Source organism: Falco biarmicus, chromosome 5, assembly GCF_023638135.1.
Source record: "Falco biarmicus isolate bFalBia1 chromosome 5, bFalBia1.pri, whole genome shotgun sequence".
Taxonomy (NCBI): Eukaryota; Metazoa; Chordata; class Aves; order Falconiformes; family Falconidae; genus Falco; species Falco biarmicus.
The window spans coordinates 38,275,574-38,300,551 of NC_079292.1; the positions used below are offsets into that span (position 1 = coordinate 38,275,574).

General features: G+C 41.2%; 1 protein-coding gene across 3 annotated transcripts in view; it reads left to right on the plus strand.

Annotated features, from left to right (window-relative positions):
- The window catches only part of PPM1H (protein phosphatase, Mg2+/Mn2+ dependent 1H), a 144,915-nt gene that overhangs the window by 84,604 nt on the left and 35,333 nt on the right, over window positions 1–24,978 (plus strand). For all 3 annotated transcript variants that reach the window (XM_056340507.1, XM_056340505.1, XM_056340506.1), the window contains exons 5-6: window positions 14,322–14,406; window positions 21,491–21,609. In XM_056340507.1, the coding sequence (XP_056196482.1) occupies window positions 14,322–14,406; window positions 21,491–21,609 (204 nt within the window). The remainder of the gene's footprint in view (window positions 1–14,321; window positions 14,407–21,490; window positions 21,610–24,978) is intronic.

Below are 24,978 nucleotides of genomic sequence, written 5' to 3' on the forward strand. Positions count from 1 at the left end.
CATACATGTTTGAGCAGACCACCTCTCCAATCATAAGAACCACTGCACTATATTCTACCTCTCTTGCCATTAAATTAGAAATAATCATATTTTCTTGTGCTATTGCACTTGAAATACAGTTGAGTTTCTTCCATCGAGTTGGCTAAATTGCTTTATTGTCTCTTAGAAGTATGCTGTTTAAAACTGGCCTTGCAGGGCCTACTTCTACGTAGTTGAGATCTTTGTTCTTAAATGACTGGGGCTGGCTGCTTCCAGTTCTCCCAGGGTTCCTCCTCTGTTCCCCAAGAGCAGCCTCGGGTCTGTTGCAGTTTCTGATACCCAATGGGAAGAAATTGACGGTGATCTTGAGTTGGTGCCAGTGTCCACTGTAATTACAGACACTAAGTCTTCAAGAGGCTTTGAATGTTCATTAAGCCCATCCAAAGCATCTCTTTAGAACAAGAGGAAGAGCAGGAACTAGAAGGGAAGCCATCAGCAAGACTGGGTCTTGTCTGAACCAGGCCTCGAGTTTTTCTACTCATTACTCGCATCTTGTAGGTAAGAGTCCCTCCAGATCCAAAATAATTTGGGGGTGTACTTTCCAAATGGACCTCACAGAAACCTTCCTTGTGCTGAGAATTCCCTGAATTGCCAAGATACTTCACTTTCAAATAGCCCACTTCTAGATTTTCCTAGCTCAAGAAAATAAAAGCTTTAAAGCATAGATCCATCAGTTGATGATTTGGGCCTTTCTCCTACCAAATCCCCACTTTCCATGTTTCAGGGGGAAAAACAGTTATTGCAAAACACCTAAGTTGCTCCTCATCACTAAAAGGACATTTTAGGACTAGAACAGCAGCTCTGAGGTTGTCTGCCTACTGCCAGGGTGCACAATGCATTCCTGTGTTTTAAGAGCCCGGTCATGTAGCCAAGAAATTTTGTTTGTGTTAATTGGAAAAGTATGTTTCTTTTTGCTGTCTCATGCCTTGTGTGGTCAACTTCACAGTTTGTACAGATACAAATGAGGGCAGTGAGAAATACAATAAGGAAACTACTTAAAAAAAATAAGTTTGTAGGCTCTTGAGAAGAAGGGTGGGTTTGTCTTTTCACCCAAACAGGGGACTTTGCTTGTTGCTGTTGGAAGTAGATGCTAAAACCCTTAGTTCTTCAGTTGACCTTTAGTTTCTTTGAGTTCACCTACTTGTTTGTGCCTCTTCTCTGTCTTCACTCTCCTTCTCCCTTCTCTGCACCACCACCCCCCACACCCCTGCAAAAAGCCTACAAATAAATCAAGTTACATTTCCCACAGACAGAAGATTTTGAGCTGCAGGGGTGGGAAATAAACATTCTGGGTTCACGCAAACCTCATTTGTACTGCCTCTGCTCAGAAGGTTAGGTCTTTTAATTCCAGGCAACTTCAAAACAGCAGAAGCTTTTAAAGGTGGGTTTTGAACAGCTTCTGCTGTCACAGGACCAAGGTATGTGTAACAAACTGTTACTGTCACAATGAGACTAAGGAAGCGCCAAGTGTGAGACTTGAATAATAATGTGCTATGCGGTGCCAGCTATACCTCAGACTTATGTCTGTGGTATTCAGTTTAACCACCAAAGCTTCTCAAATCTAATCATTTCATGCCACGTACCCTGGCAGTGTTGTATAGCAGCTGTCCTTTTGTAGTTGATGTGTAATTACATCATGAAAAGACTTTAATTACCATATTACTAAATTACCAGCCAGCAATCCTTTCAGGTTCAGCCCTAGCTCGCCTCTGTATGGACTATTAGGCTTCTCCAGGCTGAACACTTTGGTTGGTGTAAAAGGGAGGAAAAATTGTCCTAATTGTAGGTTTTGTTATGAACTATTATTGAGCTTGATGTTATGGCATCACTAATGTCAATGATATAATTAAACTGCTGCTAACGATGCAATCACAGTTCTCTAATAATTATATGTTAACTGCACATGATACCAGAACCCTGCTAAAAATGAGGTGATGTATTCAGAGCCTGATAAAAACAACTTGGAGGGAGCTGCTTTCGTTCTCTGATGGCTTGTCTGATCATTCTTGGACTCTGCCATAAATATACCTACTTCTACAGTCAAAATTCATGTCTGAATATTGGCCAAAGCTTTTTCTCATAGCATGCTCTCTCCACCCACTCATGGACCCCCCACCCCCCATGCAAGGTTACCTAATTAGGGACTGATAGCGCTATAGTCCGCTATCCAACATAGAGTGCTTTTCTGGTGAGCATTGAGGTGCTGTGCTTTGCTTACCAGTTTGACCTATACACTGTGGTAACTAGGCCAGGCTTTTGGAATAGCTGGTTTTTTTAATGAGGAACAGTAAATCTTCTCTGCTCATTCTTTTAAATAGTATTGTTCAATTTTATATTGCTAAAGTGACTTTTACTTCTAAGTTGCCATAACACGCCTTGTTAATCTCAGTTCTTCTTAGTTTTATGCTCTTTATTAGGATGTTGTTTTATACCTAGTGATGAAGCAGTAGTAAAACAGGGACTTTATGTTTTTACTGATTACTGCCCAATTATTGTATAGTGTCATGCAACATAACATTTGCCCAATATCTCTACAGTGACTGTAATACAATATGATCATATTTACTATCTTTGCCACGAGTGTTCTTCTGGTTTTCATGTTGTCTGGCTAAGGAGCTGCTCAAAGACTGCAGGCACTGCCATTTTGTGCTGTGCTTGGAGCCATGTAGGGTAGCTGTGCTTTTATCATTATATGACAAGCAGAACACCACAAGTTGATTTGACTTTTCCACAGGCCCTGAAACACTCACTAAATCTGCAGATGGGTTCTTGGGCTTTTTTGATTTATTGGCAGAACATGGGATCAAAGCAAAGAGCCTGATGTTTCGGAGGCTTCACAGACTTGAAGGGTCACTGGATTTTTTGCTTTGCTTCATCAGCTTTTTTTATCATCTCTTTGCTCCTTGCTTTTACTCCCCTGTGCTTTTGTTTTCAGGGCATATTCACCCTCTGCTTGAACATAAGTCCTCATGTCCAGAATAGGTTTTTTCCCTCCTTTTTGCAAGAGTAGAATTAATGCTAAGGCATTTGGTATTGTTAAATGGTGGGAGCTTACTTAGTGAATGTGGATTTTATTTTTTTTTTGGTGGTTCTTCCATGTGGGTGCAGGTTAAGCAGCTTCAGTGGTGCTTCAGGTGCCCAGATGTGGGAGAGTGTTTGTAACACTGACTTCTCCCAGTGTAATAAAATAGTGAATTGAAAATTGAGTTCTACTTTGTTTATCATTTCAGTTGTTTCTGGATTTGCTGCTTGTCTTGAATCTCACTACGTTTATACTTTCTCCTCTTTGTCATGGTGCTTGTCAGCTGCTTCCCTCCTGCATAGTTCTCATTGTGGGAAGTCAAATTTGGGAGATTAATCTGCTTCTATGGAGTAAATGAGAGAGGCATGGAAACAGCCACGTATCTGCTGACTGGCACTGTAGCTTAAATAGAATTTCTGAGAAGTCAGAATTTATGATTCTGACCCATTTTTGTGGTTCATTGTATCTGGCCTCTTCCTCAAGCCAGTCCAGCAGGGTGATTCTTTGCCAGAAGCGCTAACACTGTGTAAGGATGGAAACCAAAAAGTGTTCTAGTGCATTACTATTGTACAGCTATTTTGCTTTAGACTTTGATTTACAGTATTTGAAAGACATTCTAATTTTCTGGTTTTCTTAACTACCCATCTTCTGATCTAAATGGTGTATATTTTCCCTGTTTTCCTTGAATAGTCTGCTTAAGTCCTCTCTCTCCTTACATCTGTGTCTGCATAAACAACAATGCTTCATAAAGACTTAGAGGTCTCTAGAGGAAAGATTAACTCAGTTACTAAGCTTCTCCAGTCAGCAGTATTTGGAGAAGCACTCTTTTTTCCTGTGTCCTCCTAAAGATATGACAAAAATTGCCGCAGATCTCTGAACCATGTGCAGTGCCTTTTTCACCCTGGGACCATGGTAACTTGTCTTCATCCTCTGAAGTTCTTGTTTCTCCAGATACTAAAACGATGCTTCCCAAGAGGCAAGAGCAACACTAAAGGATTGTGTTTTGGCCAATCTACGTGCACATCCCCTTTTAGATTATTATTCTTTGATGAAATCACTTGAAAATAGTAAATGTCTGATCATTTCAGGGCAACAGATAACTTAAGCCTGGTCTGCTCAGAAGCCTGTGTAGTAAGGAGAGACTGAATTCAAGATGAAGCAAGTCTCTCCCACACACATTCTCCTTCACTGACTGCAGTTTGGTAGGTAGAGAAGTCTGATCCTGTCTAGCCAAAAATGTTGGGAAATATCATGACATCTTAGTCACACTCAGGAGATACGACCAAATCCCATCTTTCTCTTTCCCCTGCTTCTTTTCCTTAGAAGCCTGACTCGCAGGCCTCCAGAAAGCACTTCAGCTCCCCTTCTCCTGTCTGGCTTCCTTCCAGGCAGAAGCAAGAGCACAAGATGCATAGAAATAGCAGCAACCTCAGATATTGCAGGATTTTGTGTTTGGTAAAGATTTTGGAGGCATTTCAGGAAACACTTCAAGTGAAGTGTGGAGAAAAGGTGTTAGATCAGAAATAAGTCATGGCACTCAAAGTGCAGTGATGAGGAGGAACGTTCTCCAGTGATGCAATGGATGACAAGTTCCATGGAACTGGCACGCTGTATCCAACACTGACTTGGCAGAAATTATTAATTTGGTAGTAAATGTTCATAGGCTTTTGAAGACAAAAAAAATGTCTTGCCTCTTCTCTGAACTCCTGTTTTTCCTGGGAGGGTGTGTGCTTTAGCAATGTCTATGGCAATCTAGCAGGTGTTGAAGCAGTTGTAAACATTTTCGGTGAGTGGTACATTCAGTTTAAGTCTTTGGTCCTAACCACACTCATACAGTCTTACCCACGATGTCCTTACATTCCAGATTATGAGAAAGGAGAGCAATTTTGGCTATCCAAGTACTATCAGTAAACTGGAAAGCCAGAGTTCATTGGTATTAGTTTCCAGGAGTCATGAATTCTATTAACTTTAATTCTGATAGGTTTTCAGCCTTTAAAAAAAGAAAAAAGCAAAACCAACAAAACCCATGCTGATCAAGCCAGACAAACAGACAAAAAAAAAAAAAAAAAAAAAGCTGGTTACTGCCACTGCAAGTAAAATTTCCCCTGCTGCCTATTTTTGTTGGTAAGTATAAGCACTGATCAAGGAAAAATTCCTACTGTAATAATTTTTAATTTGCCTGTATGTTGCGTGATGTTGAACATGCATGTTGCATGTATGTTGTATGTTGAATCTTAGAGCCATAGTGTCTGAGGCGAGATGGGCAAGGGGTGGTGAGGTGTGATTGTAATCACTTTTACCAGTATTTTATTGATGCATAAAGAGCCTATGACCTCTAATAGAGGCAGCTCATGGTATAAGCCAATATACCAGAATACAAATCTCCCAGTGCAGTGCATTAAGCTCCCAACCGTGACCACAGAGACACCTGCAGGTTCTTCATTTCAGTGTAAAAGGGCCAGGGCCAAGGCATGCCAAGCAGACGGGGTGTCTTGGCCCTCTAGCTCCCATCTGTGCTATGGGAGAACAGCCAGGGGGAGCACCTCAGGCTTTCTTGGTGAGTGTTTCAAGTCTGCTGTGGTCCGTCCTGTGTTGGAAAGCTTTTTCATCCTTTGAATTCCATGAGCTTGCCTGGAAGCCCAGGCTGTTCAATCTCAGCAGCAGCTATGCAATGCAGCTTGAGCCCTGCTCTTGGAGCTTTTAGCAGGGGCTTCCCTTGTCACTTCTGCATGGGTAAATGAAGCAGGGCTTGGGTAAAAATTCACTGATACAGAGTGAGCAGAGAATGCAACTTGCAATCAGCTTTTACTTCTTGGTCCAGCTTGCTCCAATATCCTGCAGTTGCCACTGAATTAAGCAGAAAAGCTGAGATCAAAGTAGATGTGATGCTTTAAGTGCTAAAAGTCATTCTGACTTCCTCAATGGTAAGACAGTGAAAAGCAGGGGGGGAAAAAATCCGTGCTTCTTCCACCTTACGTGGCCAGCCATATCCTAGCTATATTACTGGCAAAATAAACACTGACTTGCACAGCAATGCCTTCATCCACTACGCCCAGGTTTAGTTGCCATAGTAACTTGTCCTGGAGATGAACATGATATTCTGGACAGCAGGGAAAAAAGACTGATTCCACAGATACCAGTCCTGAAGCTCAGAGCTGGCCACAGAGACATGATTGCACTTCTTTGTTCATTTCTCTGGCACAGCCTGAGTAATTGGTGGCATGTTGTTCAGCCGTGATACACAAACATGGTGGTGCATCATTATTGCAACCCTGGACTTAGCTGTGTTCAAATTAAGAATACACTGAAATCATCACAGGCAAAATGAATACCATGATGGCAGCAAATCTCCAACCTGAGGGTGCTGGAACTGATGGTGGGCAGTTTTTGTGTGCTAGCAGTGTCACTATAAACTCACTATAAACTAGCTTGTAATAGCTTCCTAGCTGCCAACTGAAGTCCTCCCTGAAAGATCCCTGGGTTCACATGTAATCCAGCAGGAAACGACACACAATGAATTACAGAGCATATTTGTTTAGTTCATGGCTTTTGGTTTAGTGCTACCGGAACCAGAATTAGACAGTACTAGAAGCATATAGGTAAACTTATAAAGTCACCACTGGTTCAGTAGCAGAAGTTACTTCCTTGATTAAACAAACAGACAAACAAATCACATGCAGATAGCCAATGCTATCCCATTAGTGAGCAGATGGGAGTACAAAAAAAAAGTATAATTAGCCCTAAAATGAAGTACTGTTGATAAAGCTAACTGCTAATAATAAGCCAACTGCTAATAATAATTTTATACTTAGATTGCATCAGACAAGCAGTTCACTTGAGGACCTAAACTAGAACTGGGAATTCATGGGAGAGTCCCATGGGTGTGGAGCTGCAGCCTGCCAAAGAGACACTGAGAACTAGAAGCATGCTGTGACTGGGCAATGTGTCTTCTTCAAGCTATTTCCTTTGTGGACAACCTGCAATCGCAGTATTATATTTAATTTAAAACTGTAGAGTGAGTAGTGATGCAGAAACAGCTAAGTAATTTAGTTAGTGTTGGTGATCGTCAAGTCCTTGTCACCATTGGATGCAATATATAGGGCAGAGGGAGACTGCCAGGAGTAGAAAATCCCTTTAACTGCTGCTTACTAAGTTGTTAGTTGAAGACGTGGGATGAAATGTGAAGTCAGTTCTAAAAATTCAGACTTTTATGATTTTTAGTGGCAGTAAGGAAGATGCTGACTAGCTCAGGTGCTACTGTAGATGAGAAGTAAACCCTTCCATGGAAATCTATGAATATTATTTTGCTTTGAGAAACAGCTTCTACTTGCCCATTCGTGATTCTTTAGTAAAAGTAATACAATTCATTTAGTTAAAACAGACCCCCAGGATAGTGGCTTTAGAGTGTATCAGCAGCCTCGTTTTGCCCAGAAGCCTTCTCCACAGGAATCACTAAATAAGTGATAGAAATGTAAATATGAATGAGTCGAGTAGCTGGGAACAACGTAAAGCTCTACACATGTGTGCACAGGAACAGTTAGCATGCTTGTAGGTGCCTCTGAAAAATGACTTTCAGGGTTTCTTGCAGGGATTGGATGTCATAATTTCTTTCCCTTGTTCTTTTCAAAGGCAGGAGGTCCTTGTGTGGCCATAGGAGAGGTGTAGCATGCTTTGGCTCTGTGCTGATGTGGGAATGTGAAAAAAGGCCCTTGAATGAAAACCTGGCATTGCCTGGTCGATGTGCTGCTGGAACAGGGCTGTACTTGGTGTATGTGTACTGCTGAGATGCTAACCCTTGGAGAAGCCAGGGTGGCTGGCAGTCTGCAAAAGACCTTAGCAGAAGTTTGGGAGGGTGTTTCATTGTTCCTGCAGGAAATGCCGAAGCACACTCCAGTAGGAAATTACTTTAATCCTGCCTTTGTCTAATAATTCACCAAAAGCAAGTTCTTGCACCTTTTATTGGCTTGAGAGAGCTGAAGTTCTGCCAAGTGATGAACGAATGCATCCAAGCAGCCTGCTTTAACCACAGAGTAGACAATGAGACTACGTTGTTGCAGGAAGAACCACAAGCAAGGAAAGCGTGTTCCCCCTTAACATTGGCTTTGTTCAGCTGAAAGAAAAATGGGGCAGTGTTTCTATTCTGTCACAGTATTCTTGTGGACAGCTTGATGTTTCCACTGAAAAATGTGAAGAAACCGGGGTGGCAGGACTGTTGAGTGGCAGTGGATGGAAAATGAAGACAGAGGCAATTTTCATTGGCTCTACCCCCCTTCCCGGTTTGTTACTTGTTTTCTTCTTGGTAGCAATGCTGCGTAGGAGTTGGGGCATTTTTGAAACATCTCTTGGGTACTATGGGTGGGAGGCAGCCAGAGTGTTTTTCCATTGGTGTTGCTGAGGGCTGCTGCTTTCACTTCTGAGTTTTATGGTGATGGATATGTCATCACTGGGACCTGTTTTAATGCCAGCTAAACATTATATAATGGTTTGTTTCACTATCCCCAGCCTGCCTTAATTCATAACATTAAGGAAATCATTTAAAGGCTTTGCACTATAGTTCCATGATTACTGCCAGTGCAGCGAGGTGTTTGTTCACCTGGTTTCTAAAGAAACATCGAGAAATGAGTCTGTGTGGGACTTAGAGTAATCCAGTTTGTAATAAGTAAAATCAAGGTGCCAGGGCTTAATATATTAAAATTCATCAGTAATCGTAATGACTGTAAGTTCCAGTACTTCATTTAGAGAGGAAACATATTTTTTAAAATTTTTTTATAATCTTCTTTCACTCTTTAGCAATTAAGAAAAGGTAAATAAAACTAGTTTGAAGCTCACCAGATATTAGCATTGCTCTTCCTTGGCTTCTTTAGATATATCATTTAGTTACCATAGTAAACAAGTACTCATATAGACTCATTACGTAGTTACAGGATTTATTTTTTTTTTCTGAGCTATTTTGTGACACACCTAATTAAAATCTACTGCTTGGTTCACCTTTGAATGTAATAAAACCCTGCCTTATTCTTTCTGTCAGTTTAATCCCTCTTTCTTTTCCATTGACATATTTCTAATACATCTTCAGACAGGCCAGACACTCCTGCTTCATCTCTACCAAATCCGCAATGCTTAACACCTTTTGACAAAGTGGATACATCCTCCCTGTGGCTCAGAATTGATATACGTTGTCAAAAAGGGTTTTCCAAATGGTTTCTCTTTGTCACCTTTACCAGATTTTTATTTTCTGTCATAGAAATGTGCAGTTTAATGTTGCGTTTCAAATCATTTTTGGCTGAAAAAGTGTGTAATAGAATCAGGGTGTCCCCTGAATACTCCTAACAGTAGGAGGTGCCTCTTTGTTTTGAACACCAGAATCCCAATAGACCCATGACAGCAGTGAAATTACACTTTTGACTTTGTTCACTAAAGTGTTTCTTTCTCTGTATGATTAAATGAGAGCAATCAACAACAGCTTCCTCTAAAATGTATGAGTTTCCCCGTTTCTTTTTCATAAGAAACTCAGAAAGGATGCTGTGCAATTCTCAGCTGATTGTGTTTTCCACAAAAGAAAAGAAAAGAACCAAAAAAAACCCAAGCCCTGCTTGATTCAAGGAGAGGTGGCGGTTTTATCCATATTAAAAATCCAAAAGCAATTGATATATTAATATTTTTCCTTAACCCAATGTTGTTGCAGCATCCCAAGCAAGGCAGCAATGGTACAACACAGTGGCAGATTTTTACCCTTTTGTTGCTTCATTCACCACATTTTTAAAGGGAATATATGCTAAAGCACCAAATATAAAGTATTGAATCTGAATATAGAAAATAACCATATACTTAAGGTTCTTTGTGAATTTAGCTGATCCTCATGGACTACATGGTTATGTCAATCCAAAAGATAAATGTAGTATTTTCTGTAGATTTATATGCAGCCTTTTAAGATTCTGGTGTTTCTTCTCATTTGCATGTGACTGAGGGGACATACCCTGTTGCAGGGTTTGCTGTGACTGCCGGTCCTGTTTTACACACAGAGGCACTGGCACATCTCTTGCTCCATATTTAGTTGTTCAGGGCACAGCTAGCTTCTGGCCACTTCACTGAGTTTTTCTGATCCAGAAAAGAGACATACAAAATTCTTGTTTCTTCCATTTTAGGCTGTTTCAGCTGTATTTTGGGGACTCTTCCCCTCCCCCCCCCCCCCCAATATATTCCCATTTTCTGTGAATATTAACCAGCTCTGGATTAGTGAACATACATGCTCTGCACAACAAAGAAAGTATCTGTGAAATGCAAGGGCAAGTACAATCCTGTAGTTTGTCTGGGTGGGGAGTTAGGTAGCTGGGCTCAAAAGAGGGGGAAAGGACTGGGGGAAATCCGTAGTTTGTTTTTAGAAGGGATCAAAATAAGTGACAAAATAAGGCCTCTGTGGCCTCAAGACTTTGGAGCAGTTTCTCCTGTTCGTTTGCTCACTGTAGATGATGCTGTGTGGAGAGGGCATCGGAGCTGTAGAGCATGGAGGGCAATGCACTGAGGGGGCTGCAGATGTGTGACTCACAATTTCCTATCCTGCCAAAAAAAACTTTCATTTTTTTTTAATTACTACTTCACTGGTGATAGAAGTTAATGACTGGTATAGGTCTGAAGCAGCCTTGTCATCAGAGAATATTTGGTTGGTGTTGACATACTTGTTCCATGCAAACGTGAATCATCAGTCTGCCTTTGGCAGGCTCGCCCTATGGCTCTGCTATAATATGTTTCACCAGTGTGGCTGAAATTAAAATGTCACTATTAAACATGGCAGAATCAGATGCTCTCTGGGCACTGCATCTCTTTGAGTTCTTCTTGCTTCCTATGTAGCTATTTCTGACAGTTTAATAGGACAGCTGTATTCTGGTATAAAATAATACATTCATATTTCCACAATGCATGAGGAGCTAAATGTTTTCAGAGTGCTCTTTCATGGCATGCATGCATCTTTCGTGCATGGCAGAGGTAGTAATGCTCACGTAATGCCCTGTTGCTGCTTAGTTCAGTAGGAAATGTGAAGTCAAAATGAATTGTCCTGCAGGACTGTGTAGAGCGGGTCTTTAAAAGCAGCTGCCGGGCTGTTTGTGACTGCTGTGTCAGCCAGGCTCCCCCCCTGTGAGCAGTTACTGACTTTGGACGATTGAATTCAGGGCTCTGGAGGTTGCTTGGTGGGAAAAGCCTTCAGTCAGTGCTTGGCAGCTCTGTCACTGTGAGGTCACAGAAAGGGCAGTTCAGTCTTCAAACCCAATTAGGGCCTGATTCAGCACCTCTTCAATCACAGGGGAAAATCCTGCTGAGCAGGGTGACTCCCAGGCCAGGCTTTCACACCCAGGCTCTCCGGTGAGATGGCCAATGAATGTGCCTGTTTTTGTCACTTGGGCAGTCAGAAGTACCCTTCGCTGTCATGAAACGGCTAAGCAGCTGGTGTGGAAAGGTAAAGAGCCTGGTGAGAGGATAATGAGCCCACCACAGTTGAGTTCAGACCAGTGACCTGTACATGTACGTCTGCATCCCTCCTGTCACTCATATCTAGAGCTGTCTAATTCCTCGGATCACATCATTTGACTCTTATGAGCAGCTGTAACTTTAAAGTTGAATAAAGTCCAACTGCTGAAAACATTAATGAAAAACATAAAACTGAGACTATTATATCAGGTATCAACAGCATTGCTTTACTTCCCCCATTCCCCCCCTCCAAGGATTTGTTTGGGTTTTGGGTGGGTTTTTGGTTTGTTTGGTGTTTGGTTTTTTTTTGGTGCTGGATTGTGCTTTTCATCCCAGGTGGCTGCAATTTCTAGTGAAAATAAGATGAGCCATGAAAGCTTGGTCCACTTGCTTCTGAATTGCTTTTTATATGATGCAAGTTCCTCAGGGCCCGATTCTACCCATAGAAAGTAAGAATGTTAGCTATCAACATCTATAGGAAGTATGTCAGTGTGCACAAAGGAAAAGGTGAACCCCAGACTGGTCTGAGTGGTCTTTAAAATATGGATTTCCTGTGAAATGGTGATTAAAGGGGAGGCAAAGGATAATTAGAAAATTAGCCTGATGTGCTAGCAGTTATATCAATGTGTGTTTTTATATTAGCTCTTTCAGACAAGCACAAGATCAGTAGATCCCTTAAGGCTCTCTTAAACTAGTGTGTAAATTTGGGTTAGTGCTGGATCAGCTCCTTTGATCACTCTGGTCTAGACTGTTGCCAGAGTACTTACGCTGTACTAAACCCACAGTCCCTTTAAATGGAGGCCTACTCAAGTGAGCCAAATTACATATGAAAAGGTTTTATAAACTGTTCACTGTCTTTGAGTAAATGTGTCTGGTTCAAAGCCAAATACCTTAGGAACTGGAGGGAAGAAAAAGAGCAAAGGTGTTGCAGAAAAGAGGTCATAGAGTTCTTAATTAATTTTTAAATTACCATTTCAGAAATCCAAAAGAACAACTTTCAGCAAACCTTTACTGTTTTTAATTGGACCAGCACTTTTGTGAGCCTGTAATGTATTCAGATCCCATAAAGGGAGAAAAATTTTCCATCAAAAATTCTACGCAGATTTCTCTGAAGAAATTAATGAGTTACAACCACCGTGTCTGTCTGGCTTCAAGCACACAATATTGTTTTTGATTGTAGCAGTGGGGAGCCAGTGGGAGCCTTCAGTATGTAGGTTGCACTCTTGCCTCTTCTTAATTTCTACACAAGCTTATTTGCCAGGGAGTACTGGAAGTCCAGGAGCAGTAAATTTGTTATCTGTCAAAGCAGAGCTGTTTTCCCCTCATCATTAGAGCCTTTTCCCACCTCTGCCATTGGAGCACCATCCTGTACCTGTCTGTTCTTTGCTATGTGAATCTCAGAAATGTGAACAGTTCCTTTCCTCTGATAAGTGCTCTTTTCTTTTGCATAGTAGCAATAGTAAGATGATCATTTGGAAACAACTTTAGCCCAATATCATATCCAGAAGACTTGGAAAGTTACTCAATGCCGCTAATTTTACAAACTTGGCTTGTACTTGGGCTGGTTTTCTCAAGATGCCTGTGTTATGAATTTAGAAGTTAAGTTTTCATCTTCACGTGCCTACCCATGTTTGTTGGTCACATTGCAGTGCCATCAGAATACCTGGCATAGAAGTAATGCCAGCAAGTTTATCTGATTACCAAGAGAAGTAAGCTAGCACATAAAGATCACAGAAAGAAGACCAACTAAAACATGTAGAATCCAAGTGACAGTCGCTTATCTTATCCACACCAAATTCTGTGCAAATTCAAGAGGAGAACTGGTACACTGCTACTATCCAAACACTGAATTAATCTGTTGATGGTTGAGAAGCAGCTCCAAAACAGGCATTAAAGTCTTTGGGATGATACGTAGTTCATCCAGCTCTTTGAAAGCTCCAAGCGTTACTGTTCTTTCCATTATTTACACAGCTCTGTAAGATAAAAGAACGCAATTCTGTGAGTGAATGCATGACTGCAGAATGTGGTAGCAATACTGGGTACATTTTTCCCTTTTGTGACTTGTGTGTTTCAGACTCTGGAATTACACCAGGGAAGAATTAGACTGTATTTTGCATGTGGCATAGCAGATTGTTAAGAGGCAACAGGCAGGTGTTTGAGAGAATTTCCTCTGCTGTTTGTAGAGGTGTACATGAAATCTCCTGGCTGATATATAGCTATTCCGTTACCTGTCATCTTTTGGCAGGTAACTAGTTAGATTTGTGTTAAACAGGATTTGCTTTGCCATTTCCATTTGCTGTTGGATCAGAAATGTTCTGACGTGACATATGACCAATCAATAACTGGAAAGTGCTTGCATGAGTCATTTGGAGCCAGTAGTTTAGACAGTGTCAGCCACAACTGGGATTAAAACCTGCAAAGAGTTGCTCCACAATCAGTGATTCTGCAGTATCTCCTCTGGGTGTCTGCATTTCACTTAATAAGAATACCCTGTGGACATTAGCTGAAATAACTCTTGCCTTTGTTGCTTGGATGTTTTTGTGAGCTCTGAAATGAACTTGGCATATACAAATATACTTTGTTATCCCGCCTAAAGGATGCAGGGGCAGGAATTATTATCCTGTTCTGCTGACAACTTCAGTAAAAACGAAATGGCTGTATTTTACTGTGACTCTGAAGAGAATAAGTGTGACTATACCCTCTGGTTTTCTGGGTATGTTTTACTTTTTTTTTTCTCTTTTTTTTTGTTTTTTTGTTTTTTTGTTTCTGTACTGATGATGCTTTATTACTATTACAGGGCTATAATAATCCGAAATGGCGAAGTCATTCCAATGTCTTCAGAGTTCACACCAGAGACCGAACGCCAGCGACTTCAGTATCTGGTAAGAGACTTGAGGACCAAATCACATGCTGCTGATGACAAGCATTGCCCAGTAATATCTAAGGTTTAGACGCATGCCACTGAGTTACTGTGGTTCAGTGAAGGATCATGTGTCCGCTGAACACTGGTGACTGACTATGTGTGTCTTTCAGCCATCGGGAAATGTGCAGAAAAGCCTGATGGTGCAAATCTTGATGAGAGAGGTCTTACCTCTCTGTGAAGGCCATTGATTAGCATGGCTGTGCTTGTGTACCTTGTTCGGCTGCAGACCTTCAGCAGCTCACTGGTGTTGGGTATACAGAACTAACAAGCCACAGAGGTATTTCAGTCCATCCCAGTGTTTGCTCTGTGACAGTATAAAACACCACAGAGTGCTGTTTGTGTGTGAATGATATTGCAGGGGTTTTTTCCATTTGCTCTAACACTATGCCAATAGTATCTTGATCAGTGAAAAGATACCCAACTTAGAGACGATCTCAGCATCAGTAGCTGCAGGATAGTACGGGTGAAGAAAGACTAGTTTTATTTAGCGTAGCAGCACACATACGGCTGGGACAGGGTGACAAGCTGAGGACATGTGGGATGCTTTATACACCAAGTTGCGTTGGCTGATGAGCTGCTGCCCAAGAAACGTAAGTCAGAATGCACAGTGTTGTTTTTCATGCAAACAATCCTGTTATTTCTTAAGTTTTTCATTGATGGTCAGATCAGTTGGTTGGCTGTTCATCAAAACGTCATTCCTAACGTGGCTGAGAGATTTCTTCTGTGCTTCTTGTGGTCTCCTGCTTTTTCCTCTTAGAAATTTCAGCTTATGCCAAGGCAGACTTGCTGTTAATTTTTCTTGGCATTAGGTGGACAGGCTAAAGCTAGTGGCATTCCCCAATCTTAAGGTGTTTCTTATCTTCAGCCTGGCCCAAACACTGTGGTTTGAAACTAGGCAAAATGCCGGTGGTTGAAGGTGGGGGTGGAAGGTTTTAAAGAAAAATTGTAAATGTTTCTGCGTTTGTTACCTTTGATTTTTTTGTTGGGTTCATTGGCGTGAAGCTGAAGATTTCAGAGGAAATACTGCTTTGGTAGTATTCATATTCGGAGAATCAAATGGAAAAGAGGCCTAATAAATATTTACAGTTCAGTTACATTTGAAATAATTTGTTTGCCTTTAAATTAAAAGGTATCTTTAGTATCTGGAGAGTTTGCTACTTCTGTAGGAAACATGAGATAAAGCATTGCCTGCAAGGGATTTTTTTCTCTTTTGATGTCCTTTCTGGCTTATATTTGAAAACAGCAGCTGATCTGAAAAGCAGTTCTTCTGTTTCCTTTGGAAAATTCCTTTACCTTTGTTTGTTTATTTTAATTCTACATGGAACAAATATGCCAGGTCTGTGGGTATGTTCAAAGAAAATACATGCAAGACAGCAAGAGCGTGAAAAAAAATTAGAAATAGTTTCAAACATAACGGTCTGTAAGTAACATTTTTACTCCAGTGGTTAAAAAACCATCAAACAAAAAAAAAAATCCCCCAACAAATTTTTTACAAGGTTGGCATAAACATTACACTCCAAAGGTTGCATTTGTCTTGCTGATTATATCCCAAATAATTCTTACTCACCTTGACTGTCCCCTGATTCTATCAGTCTGTTGCACCATCAACATCTCTCTTCTGCCTTTATCTGAAAGTTACTTACTTTAGATTTATTTTCTTATTTGCAGTTAAAGCTGAGTTTCTTTGTTTCAAACATGTTGTGCTGTTCTTCCTGCACAATAGGAAGAAAATCACTTAATCATTTTAGCATTAATATTTTACTCGGTAAATGCAGAGATACTGTTTGCTGTGGGGAATTACTGTGCAGGCAAAGGGAGGGTATGGATTTACAGCCTGCAGGCTACAGTGTTGGTTCCCCGTGCAGCAGACACAGTTAGCACAGGCAGGGCAAAGGAGCTTTCCTTTGCCTTTAGCACCTACTGATTGCATTGGCTGCACAGGACGTTGGTTTAGGTCTCATTTTCTGGGTCCTAATTCCCATGTACAAAGAAATCTGTGGGATAATGAGTTGTTCAGGTCATGTGAACATCTCTGAAGTCCTCCGCCTAGACTTAGACAAAATTGTGCTTCAGCTACTACTGGTTGGATAACTGAGGGGGGAACAGCAAATGTTTTCCCTATCCAGCTCCTATTTTAATGCAGGTTTTTTGTCATGTATCCAAGAATGGCCTGGAGTGTAGGCCTCTGGCCTGGCAACCTCAAAAGAGCAAGCTGACTACCCAGTTGTTCTGCCCAGCAGCTCTGGGTATGGTCATCCCTCCAGCTCCACCTGCACCCCCTGTTTTTTGCAGTGGGAGGACAGCATACAACTGCAGATTTCAGGCAGGCTGTATGGCAGAGGCAGACTTCTGTGCCAGGTGACTTGTGAGAGTATTGCAGAAGGCAATCAAACCTTCAGTTGTCTTAGGATGTAAGGCGTGAAAGCCTTGCACCGGTATGCTCTTGGTCCTTCAGCTTCTGTAGAGGGTCAGTGCACCATACTGCTTCCCTTCCACTGACAGGTGTTCACAAGCCTCCTTTTCTTTTGAATTTTTGTGTCTGTCTTTTCCTTTTAGTATTGTGACAGGAGACCTCTGTGCAGCTCCTACTCCAGGAAAGCCCTGGCTTCCTGTGTTGGTGTGTCTTGAGGGAAAACAAAATCCAGTATTGATTGGGAACTGCTCTGGTAGATTCATCAGTTTTGCAGGCAACGACTGCCAGAGGCAATTTTCCTTTCATCTTCTGAGGAGACTATTAATTTCAGTCATAATAGTCTAAATTGCAACAGTAAATGGCGTAGATTTTGTTACTTACTCCCTCGGAAAATGTGTTTAAAATGAATGATGAGTGAGTGCTGCACCATATTGCAGATGGGTGTATTTCTGTTTGTTATCAAAGTTGCAATTTGAAGGTGTCCTGTGAGGTCAGCATGGCATTACTGCGTACTGTGTCCGTGCATGTAGCCAGACAGTGCCCCAAAGGTTTGGAGCTCAGCCCAAGGATGGTGCAGTGCTACTACCAGGGCAGGCTCTACTACTAGTAGAGACTGGGTGGCCATCAGTGGCAGTGAGTCATGGATGCTCCTCATGTTTGGCCCCGTTCAGAAAGAGGTTCATGAGCCCAGACAGGCATGGGTTCAAAGAGGACCTATTCTTATTTCATTATTCAGGTAAGAACTAAGTAATACTGACTTATCTGCTGAAGGATGCTTGGGGAACCCAAACCTGAAGAGGAAATTAACCTAGATATTCTAAATGGCCGTTCAGTGCTTCAATTACAAGTCAGATGAGTCTTAATTATTTTACAGTTTTTTGGCTCCCTGCATCACCTAGCATAGGATTGCTTTGGCAATCTGACACGTTGCTTGACGCTGTGGTAAAAGATACGTGGTTTTATGGAAAGGATCTGGCCTTTCATAAGATGAGACGCCAATCCAGAGCTGGATTTGATACTCACTTCCCTCTTTCCTTCTACCACCTCCCTTAGTTTTAATCTCTGTTTGGCTTAAACATGTCCACGTGATAATGGCTGAGTATTTTGCAAAACTTTGTGAATGGTAGTCCTGTATAGTAGAATATCCTACTGGAGAAAATGGCACAGTATTATTAGAGGATAAAGTTGTAAGAGATGACGTAGGAGAAAACACCAATTCTGAAAATAACACAATATAGTGAAACCACTAGTTTCAGTGATATCCCAGAGGAGCATGTACTGGAGGAGCTGGAAAAGGCATCAGCAGGCCTTGTGGAGGTACGGTAACATATATGCGGTGTTCCCTGCCACCTGTGTAAGTCCAGGTTTATCTTAATTCCACGTTTGCTTTGCTGATCACCAGGAAACACAGCAGGAAGTAAATGGCCTTTTGAAAGAAATGTGACTAATATTTCCTTGAGTGGACTCCATTTTAAACAACTAATGTTGAATGTAATACATCCAGCCACAAAATACACCATTAAATGGCAGAGTACCAAAAACACATGGTACAGACTATGCCAGATTTTAGCCAAAAAAATGCAATAGCTCCTGAAAGAAAAATGATGGAAAATATTCCAGTTCCATTACACAGAATAACACTGAATATAACTCATAAGGATGTAGAGAAGTATTTGATAATCACTCTTTTTATTAAATTTTAAGTTCTCTGAATGGTGTTTCTGATCCAAGGTTCTTGCAAATCGGGACTAAACAAATGAAAAAATGGAAAATACGGTGCCTCATCACAGATGAAATTCTGGCAGTCAGCTCACTTACTGCTTTTGTTTCTTGTTTGATCACTTGATGGGAGTTCTGGTGCCTGCTTGCATATCTACATGAAAGATCTGTAGATTTTCAAAGCATTGTTTTATATGTTTTCTGGTTCTTCTGCCCAGCACAGTTTGATTGGGGTGGAGAAGAAGAGTCCTGCCTTGTAAAAGGAGAACAGTTCTTGACAAACCCAACTGGAAGTTGCAGCTGAGTTTTATGTGCAGAAATACCATTGAAGTGTGAAAAAAAACTGTTAAAAAGGGTAAAAAAAAAAACACAAAAAAAACCCCTAACAAAAATCCACATTTCTTCACATAAGAATTCAGCTCTCAGGCACCAGAAGCTTCCAAATTGCGCTTTTCCCTCTGTTCCACTGATGCCAAAAATATTAGAATCGAGTTAAGATCCCTGGATTGTAAGTCAAGCATTGAGGCTTGGCTGCGGAAGAGAAATCTTATTTGAACATTAGCAGTCCACTAGTAACTCTGCCAGCTTTATTAATCTTATTTCACTTGTGACCTCAGACTTTCCATCTGAGTAAATCTTTATGAAATGCAGTCTCTCCCAATTGCTTTACCTTTTCAATAAAGGAAATTCTTGTTTTCAAGGGGAGAAATGCTAAAAGCTTGTAACTTTTTTCTTCTGGACCTGTGATCCAGCCTAATAAGTAATCTCATAATCTAAAGGCTAAATAACTTCATTTTGATGTCAGGTATGAGGGGGGTTTTGCTTTTAATAAGGCTTCTTTTTTTGTGAGCAGGCAACAGTAGTCGTTGGCTAGAAGTGGTTTGTAATGATTTAATCAAGAGGGGTTGTGCATTTTTAAAAGTGAACTGAATTGCACTTTCAAAGCAAATGGTCTTCATTATTTACAATATCATAGACTAGAAGGAATTAAAAAAATACCAAAAAACCTCCAGCTCCAGTTCTCTGCTGTTAATGTGTTGCAATGCATCAAATAAATCATTAGGGATGTTCCATCTTTTTTGTGACTAGAATGAAAATAAATAAAAAGTTTACGTGTACTCTCAGGTAAAGAATCCAGAGTTCTGGAAGTATGAAAAGCATCATCTAGACTAATACTGCTAGACCTCTCAAAAGTCACTAGTGCTCCTCAACCATTTCTGTAATGAAGAACAGTGATTAATGAGAGGGTCCTTGAAAACAGTATTTGGGTGGAGAAGGGGACCTTGGCTGACTGTAGACTGAAGGGAAAAAAATGTAATTCCATTAACTGTACACGAAGAGAGAATTTGATGGAGCTCCTGTTCCAGGAAGGGATCACAACGTCAAGATCACACTTGTGTGCTTGAAAGCTGCCTCTTGAAAGTAGAATCCAATCTTGTTGGCTACATACAGCAATCTCCCTCAGCCCTGTTTCAGCCAAGCTCGAGGTGTTTTCTGGAAGGATGTCTGGCGACCGGAACAGGGACAAGCTGATGGAGGGTTAGTGCTGTGATATGCTGAGCCTGATCCAACTCCTATTAAATTGAGTGGGAGCAGGCTCAGCCCTTAAATGCAGGAAATATTTTATTGTGAAGTATCTGCATGATAGCTGCCAGGTAGATCAATAAGGGTTTCCACTGCTTCCTGCCGCTCACCTTTGATGAGTGCTAGATTTATGACAAACCCGCAAACTAAAGCCAGCTCATTTGGTTTGCCCTGATGGCAGCTGCTCCTGGAGATAAGACAGACTTTATTGCCTTAACTGTCTGGATAAGGAAAGAGTTATTTGCAGAAAGGTTAAGAAACGTAACTTTTTTTCAGTTCCCTAGCCAATCTGTGTCTTCAGAAGAGCTTGCTCACAGTGAGGCTTTGGGGAGGGAACAAGAAAGGCTTATTTATACAAATACTAAAGAAAAGTGAGTGAGGCTTACTTCAGAAAGAAGACATACGGTATGTTTAGGATTACCCTATTGTGTCAGGTGAACTGTGTATAAATTCAAACCAAAAATTTGTGCTGTGGAAAAAGTGCCTCATGATGCTCTCGAGTACAGTCAACTCCGGAAAATACGAGCCTTGGGCATGGCTCTGGCAAAGAGGCCTCCCAGCATCTGCAGAGCAGCACACCAAAAAAGACAGCAGCAGCAGCAGCATTCAAACATTAACACCACGAAAAACGTTAGTTCTGGTTGTGACACAAAATTGCTGCTCCTTTTCTTGAAGTCTGTTCGGCATGGAGGAAGTAGTTTTTAGAAAACAAGAAAATAAATTGCTCTGCAGCTCATGTTTATTTGCAGTGTCGTGTGTGATGGGGTGCAGCACACTGAGCAGGTAAAAGGGACCATTTTTCTTGAGGCAGTGACAATTAAAGTGTGGTAGTAATATCAGGTTGTGTTCATTGTTGGCATAGCTGAGCTGGGAGTCAAAAGCTTGAGCTTCACTCCACACACACTCGTGCAAGTGCCTGCTTGCTCCATATCTTTATCCTTTGATTGTTCCCTTCTCTTAGGTTGCTGACTTGCAAAAGGAGATGTGGTCTTTTTACAAAGCCCTGCAGACTCCTTCAGGGTCAGTGGATGAGATGTACTTTAGCCATTCCAGATGCTGAGGAGCAGGGACAAGTGAAGGATTCTGGGGGCAAGAGGTCTGGTCCCTGTGAGGCTGCTGCCGGACAGTGGGGCAGTGTCAGAACTGGTGTATGTGCACATCATTTGCTGAAATGGAGCTCATCATCTGTTATTTAAAAATGGGGGGTGGGGGGGGAATGTGTGTGGGAAGGGAGCAGGAAGGGATGGTAATGCTATCTCATTAAAAATAGATGATGTCTTGTTCTATGACGTTTGTGTGGTATCTGTGGCTTGGTTTCTGCCCACAGGCTTACATGCAGCCCCACTTGCTGGGAAATGAGTTCACACATTTAGAGTTTCCACGGAGGGTGCAGCGCAAGGAAGTTGGAAAGAGGATGCTCTACCGTGACTTCAACATGACTGGCTGGTAAGAACATGTCCGTCTCAGCATGGGGTCAGCCTTCTTGCCAACCAACGACTGCTTTGTATGTGTCTTTGATCAGTGTAAACTGCATCAAACATGAAGGTGTATGCCTACATACTAAAGGGGAAGGTATTTCCTTCTTTCAGATGTACCTTTCCTTTAGAAGTTAACGTTTTAAATAAGTTGACCTCCCTCCAGAGCCAGTATCTAGGTTTGTTTTAACGTGCAGGCACTCAAAGCGGAGCAAGCATGTCAAGGGGAAGACATGCCAGGGGATCTTCCTGAAACGTTATCAACTTTCCTACCTTGGAAGCAGCTTTTTGTAGAATCTGGATCAGTAGGCTGTCATGCCTTTGCATGCCAAGGAACACTTGCAGAAAGGAAGAGCTGCCTCCCGTACTCTACTGCAGCTGACCCCTGATTTGGGTAACCCTTCAGGAACAGTTTTAGAGACAGGCCTATCTGAATAAGTCATAGCCAGCCTAAAATGAAAAGACTTCAATGAACAGCATTGACTTAATTGAAGTGAAGACAGAAAGAATGATGAGTTTTTTGTCTCTTGGCTAAATGTCTTCATTGTTTTGTGTCTGTTCAAGAGGCTGCTTCTCAAGTAATTCCCACTCACTTAGAGAAGCCCTAATCCTTGCTGTTGTGGGCTCTCTGTGTGACCTATAAAGGCAAAAGCCCTTTATATGCAAATGGTCTTCACTTCCATGCTGTTTGTGTTTTAGCATCCTTAGCAAATGTCCTTTCAGAAAGGGAAAGAATGGAGGGCGTTAAAAAGCCTGAACTCTTAGGTTTGAAGACTTGGATGCTCACATGCTTCTGATTTGTCCCATACTTTATAGACCATAAATATAATGATATCTTAATGGCAGAAAAAAGATCCAAGTTTAATATTAATCTGGAGTGTTTGTGCAAAACATGTTAATCTGGGTATAACCGTCATTGTCTGTCTTGAACAGCTGCTAGTAGAATATGCAGTCTCACCCTGAGAATGACAACTTCACATTTTAAAAAGGCTATAGGCATGAGCAAAAGCATAGGAACAGAATGAAAACATTGGATCAACTGAGGACTTAATGGCAAAACGTTTGGAAGATTATGAGACACTCTCCCAGTTTCTGCAAAGGGAGTTTTCTTACTGAAACTCCCAGATGACTCTGAAAGCATCAGTGAAGAATGGCATCATGTAGACTTTCAGAAGCTCTTTTCCAAGATGTGAGATGCTCAGGGGGTGGGGGAGAAAGAAAATGACAACAAAAAGAGCCTTCTAATCTGGGGGAGAGCTATGGAAGTATCATGGGCCAAGAACTTTCTGAGAGGGTAAGATCAGATTTCTTTCATGATGGTTGGAAGGCAAAAAGGGTTTCTCCAGGTTCAGGGGAGTTGTTCTGTGTTTCCCTGGTTGGTTAGTGGTCTGGAAAAGAAACGAGGTTAGGATGGCTGAAGTTGCAGCATTGGCAGGTGATGCTGCAGCTTTTTTCCGAATAAACAAGAAGGACCATGAGGAACTGAAAAGAATTAAGTGGTTTACATGAATGGGCATCACACTTATCAAATTTGTTGTTTATAAATACCAAGTAAATCATGAAGGGGGAAAAATAACTATTTGTGCACTCTAGAGGTTCCAAATGAACTTGAGAGCCATGTCAAAAAGCTCAGTGGAAGTCTGCTTACTGTGATTTTTTCCAGTCACGGTCACATATCACAGTGGGATATTGGGATCCATGCAGGGTTGGAATTGTTAAAAATTAAATGGAGAGGTAGTTCTCTGTATCAGTTTGTACCTTGTTTGTGAATCTGTGCATAACACTTCACCTTATTTGAAATGGTTATTGCATAGCTAATACTGTTTGGCATTAGAAGAAAGATGAATTAGAAAGAATGCAAGTTTTATATGTAAAATAATGAGTAAGATAGAAGATCTTGGATAAGTCTAAATGGATGGCAGATTTGATTCAATGTGTTATTTTTCAGTACTGGTGTGTGAACTCCGTTAACTCTAGCATAAGGCAGGAGGGAGAAGAGAGCTGATTTTCCTGTTGATTCTTCTGAATTTCCTGAAGTGTAGGACACATGTTGATCCAGTTACAGATTCTGATATGGTGAATGCAAAAATTACCATTGGTTTAGCACAAATACACCTAGCTGTAAGCAGTTATTCCAGAATAAAAATTTAAACTGTGACTTGAAAGCTCAAATTTGGATTCACTTCAGTGTTGTCCCAGAAAGAGGTAACATGTGGCAAGCAAAAATATGTAGAGACTGTGGTGAGGCTACCTCTCCCTGCTGTTTCTTTTGACTTCTGGCTGGAAGTGGAAAATGGGGGATACGTTTTTGTCCTGAATAAAAGAATCAGAATTTTTTAGCTGCTCTGTATCCCACAGCTAGTTACCTCTTTGTTTGCCTCAGGACAGTAAGATGGTGAGGGAATTGCTGTAACGCCATGCATTTACCTAAATTAGAGCTTTTCTAAATAAGGATCCATTTCTTTTTGCAGGGTGTTTGCTTAAGGGAGTCTTGTTTTCCATCGAATTGTGTGCAGTGATCTCCTAAGCAGAGAAGAAGCAATCTGTTTCTCTTTGTCCAAAAGTCTGGGTCAGTTTTAATGGTTGAGATTGTGGACAAGACATTAGATTTCCAGCTTGGTGGACCATCGGGGATGATGGTTTGAGGTGGCTGGTGTTTCACAGTGGTTGTTTTCCACTTCAAGCATTTTGCTTCTGTTTTCTTCTCTTTCTAATTCCTAGATTTAACTGATGCATCAGGACACAGTGGCCAAGGACGTGCCGATTCTGCATTTGTTTCTAAGGACAATATCTGGTATAAGGAACAGATTAGCATATAAATTCCTTCTCCAGAAAATGTCAGGTAGAGCTTTGACCAGCCAGAGCCTGATATGCTAAAACACTGCCAAACTTTTATCACTTTTACAACACAGAAGATCAATTGTTTGAACCTTTTTTTTGGTCAGTGACTTCACTGTATGTTGACATTTGCACATGCATGTAGAGAGGTGCAGGTGATGTAACAGCCACTCTTACACTTAATTACAGAATCCTTTAGTGAGAGGGCATAAAACTCAAAATCTCTCTGATCCGATGTTTCCTCAGGAAAAAAAGCTGTTTTATTTTAAAATTCAGGACACTTCCTGTGTTTTCCATTAGAAGCTGTATGATAAATTTTTTTCTTCATTTTTACCCTTCTCCTGTGCTCTGGAGCTTTTCAGATTCTCAACAATGGCTCAGCTTGCCCAGCTTGTTTGGATTACAAAAGGTTATTGTCTTTGGGTCTGTCATAATGCATTTGGCCTTTTTTTTCCTTTTTGCTTTTTCTTTCCTTTTTTTTTTTTATGTGAAGTTTCCACGT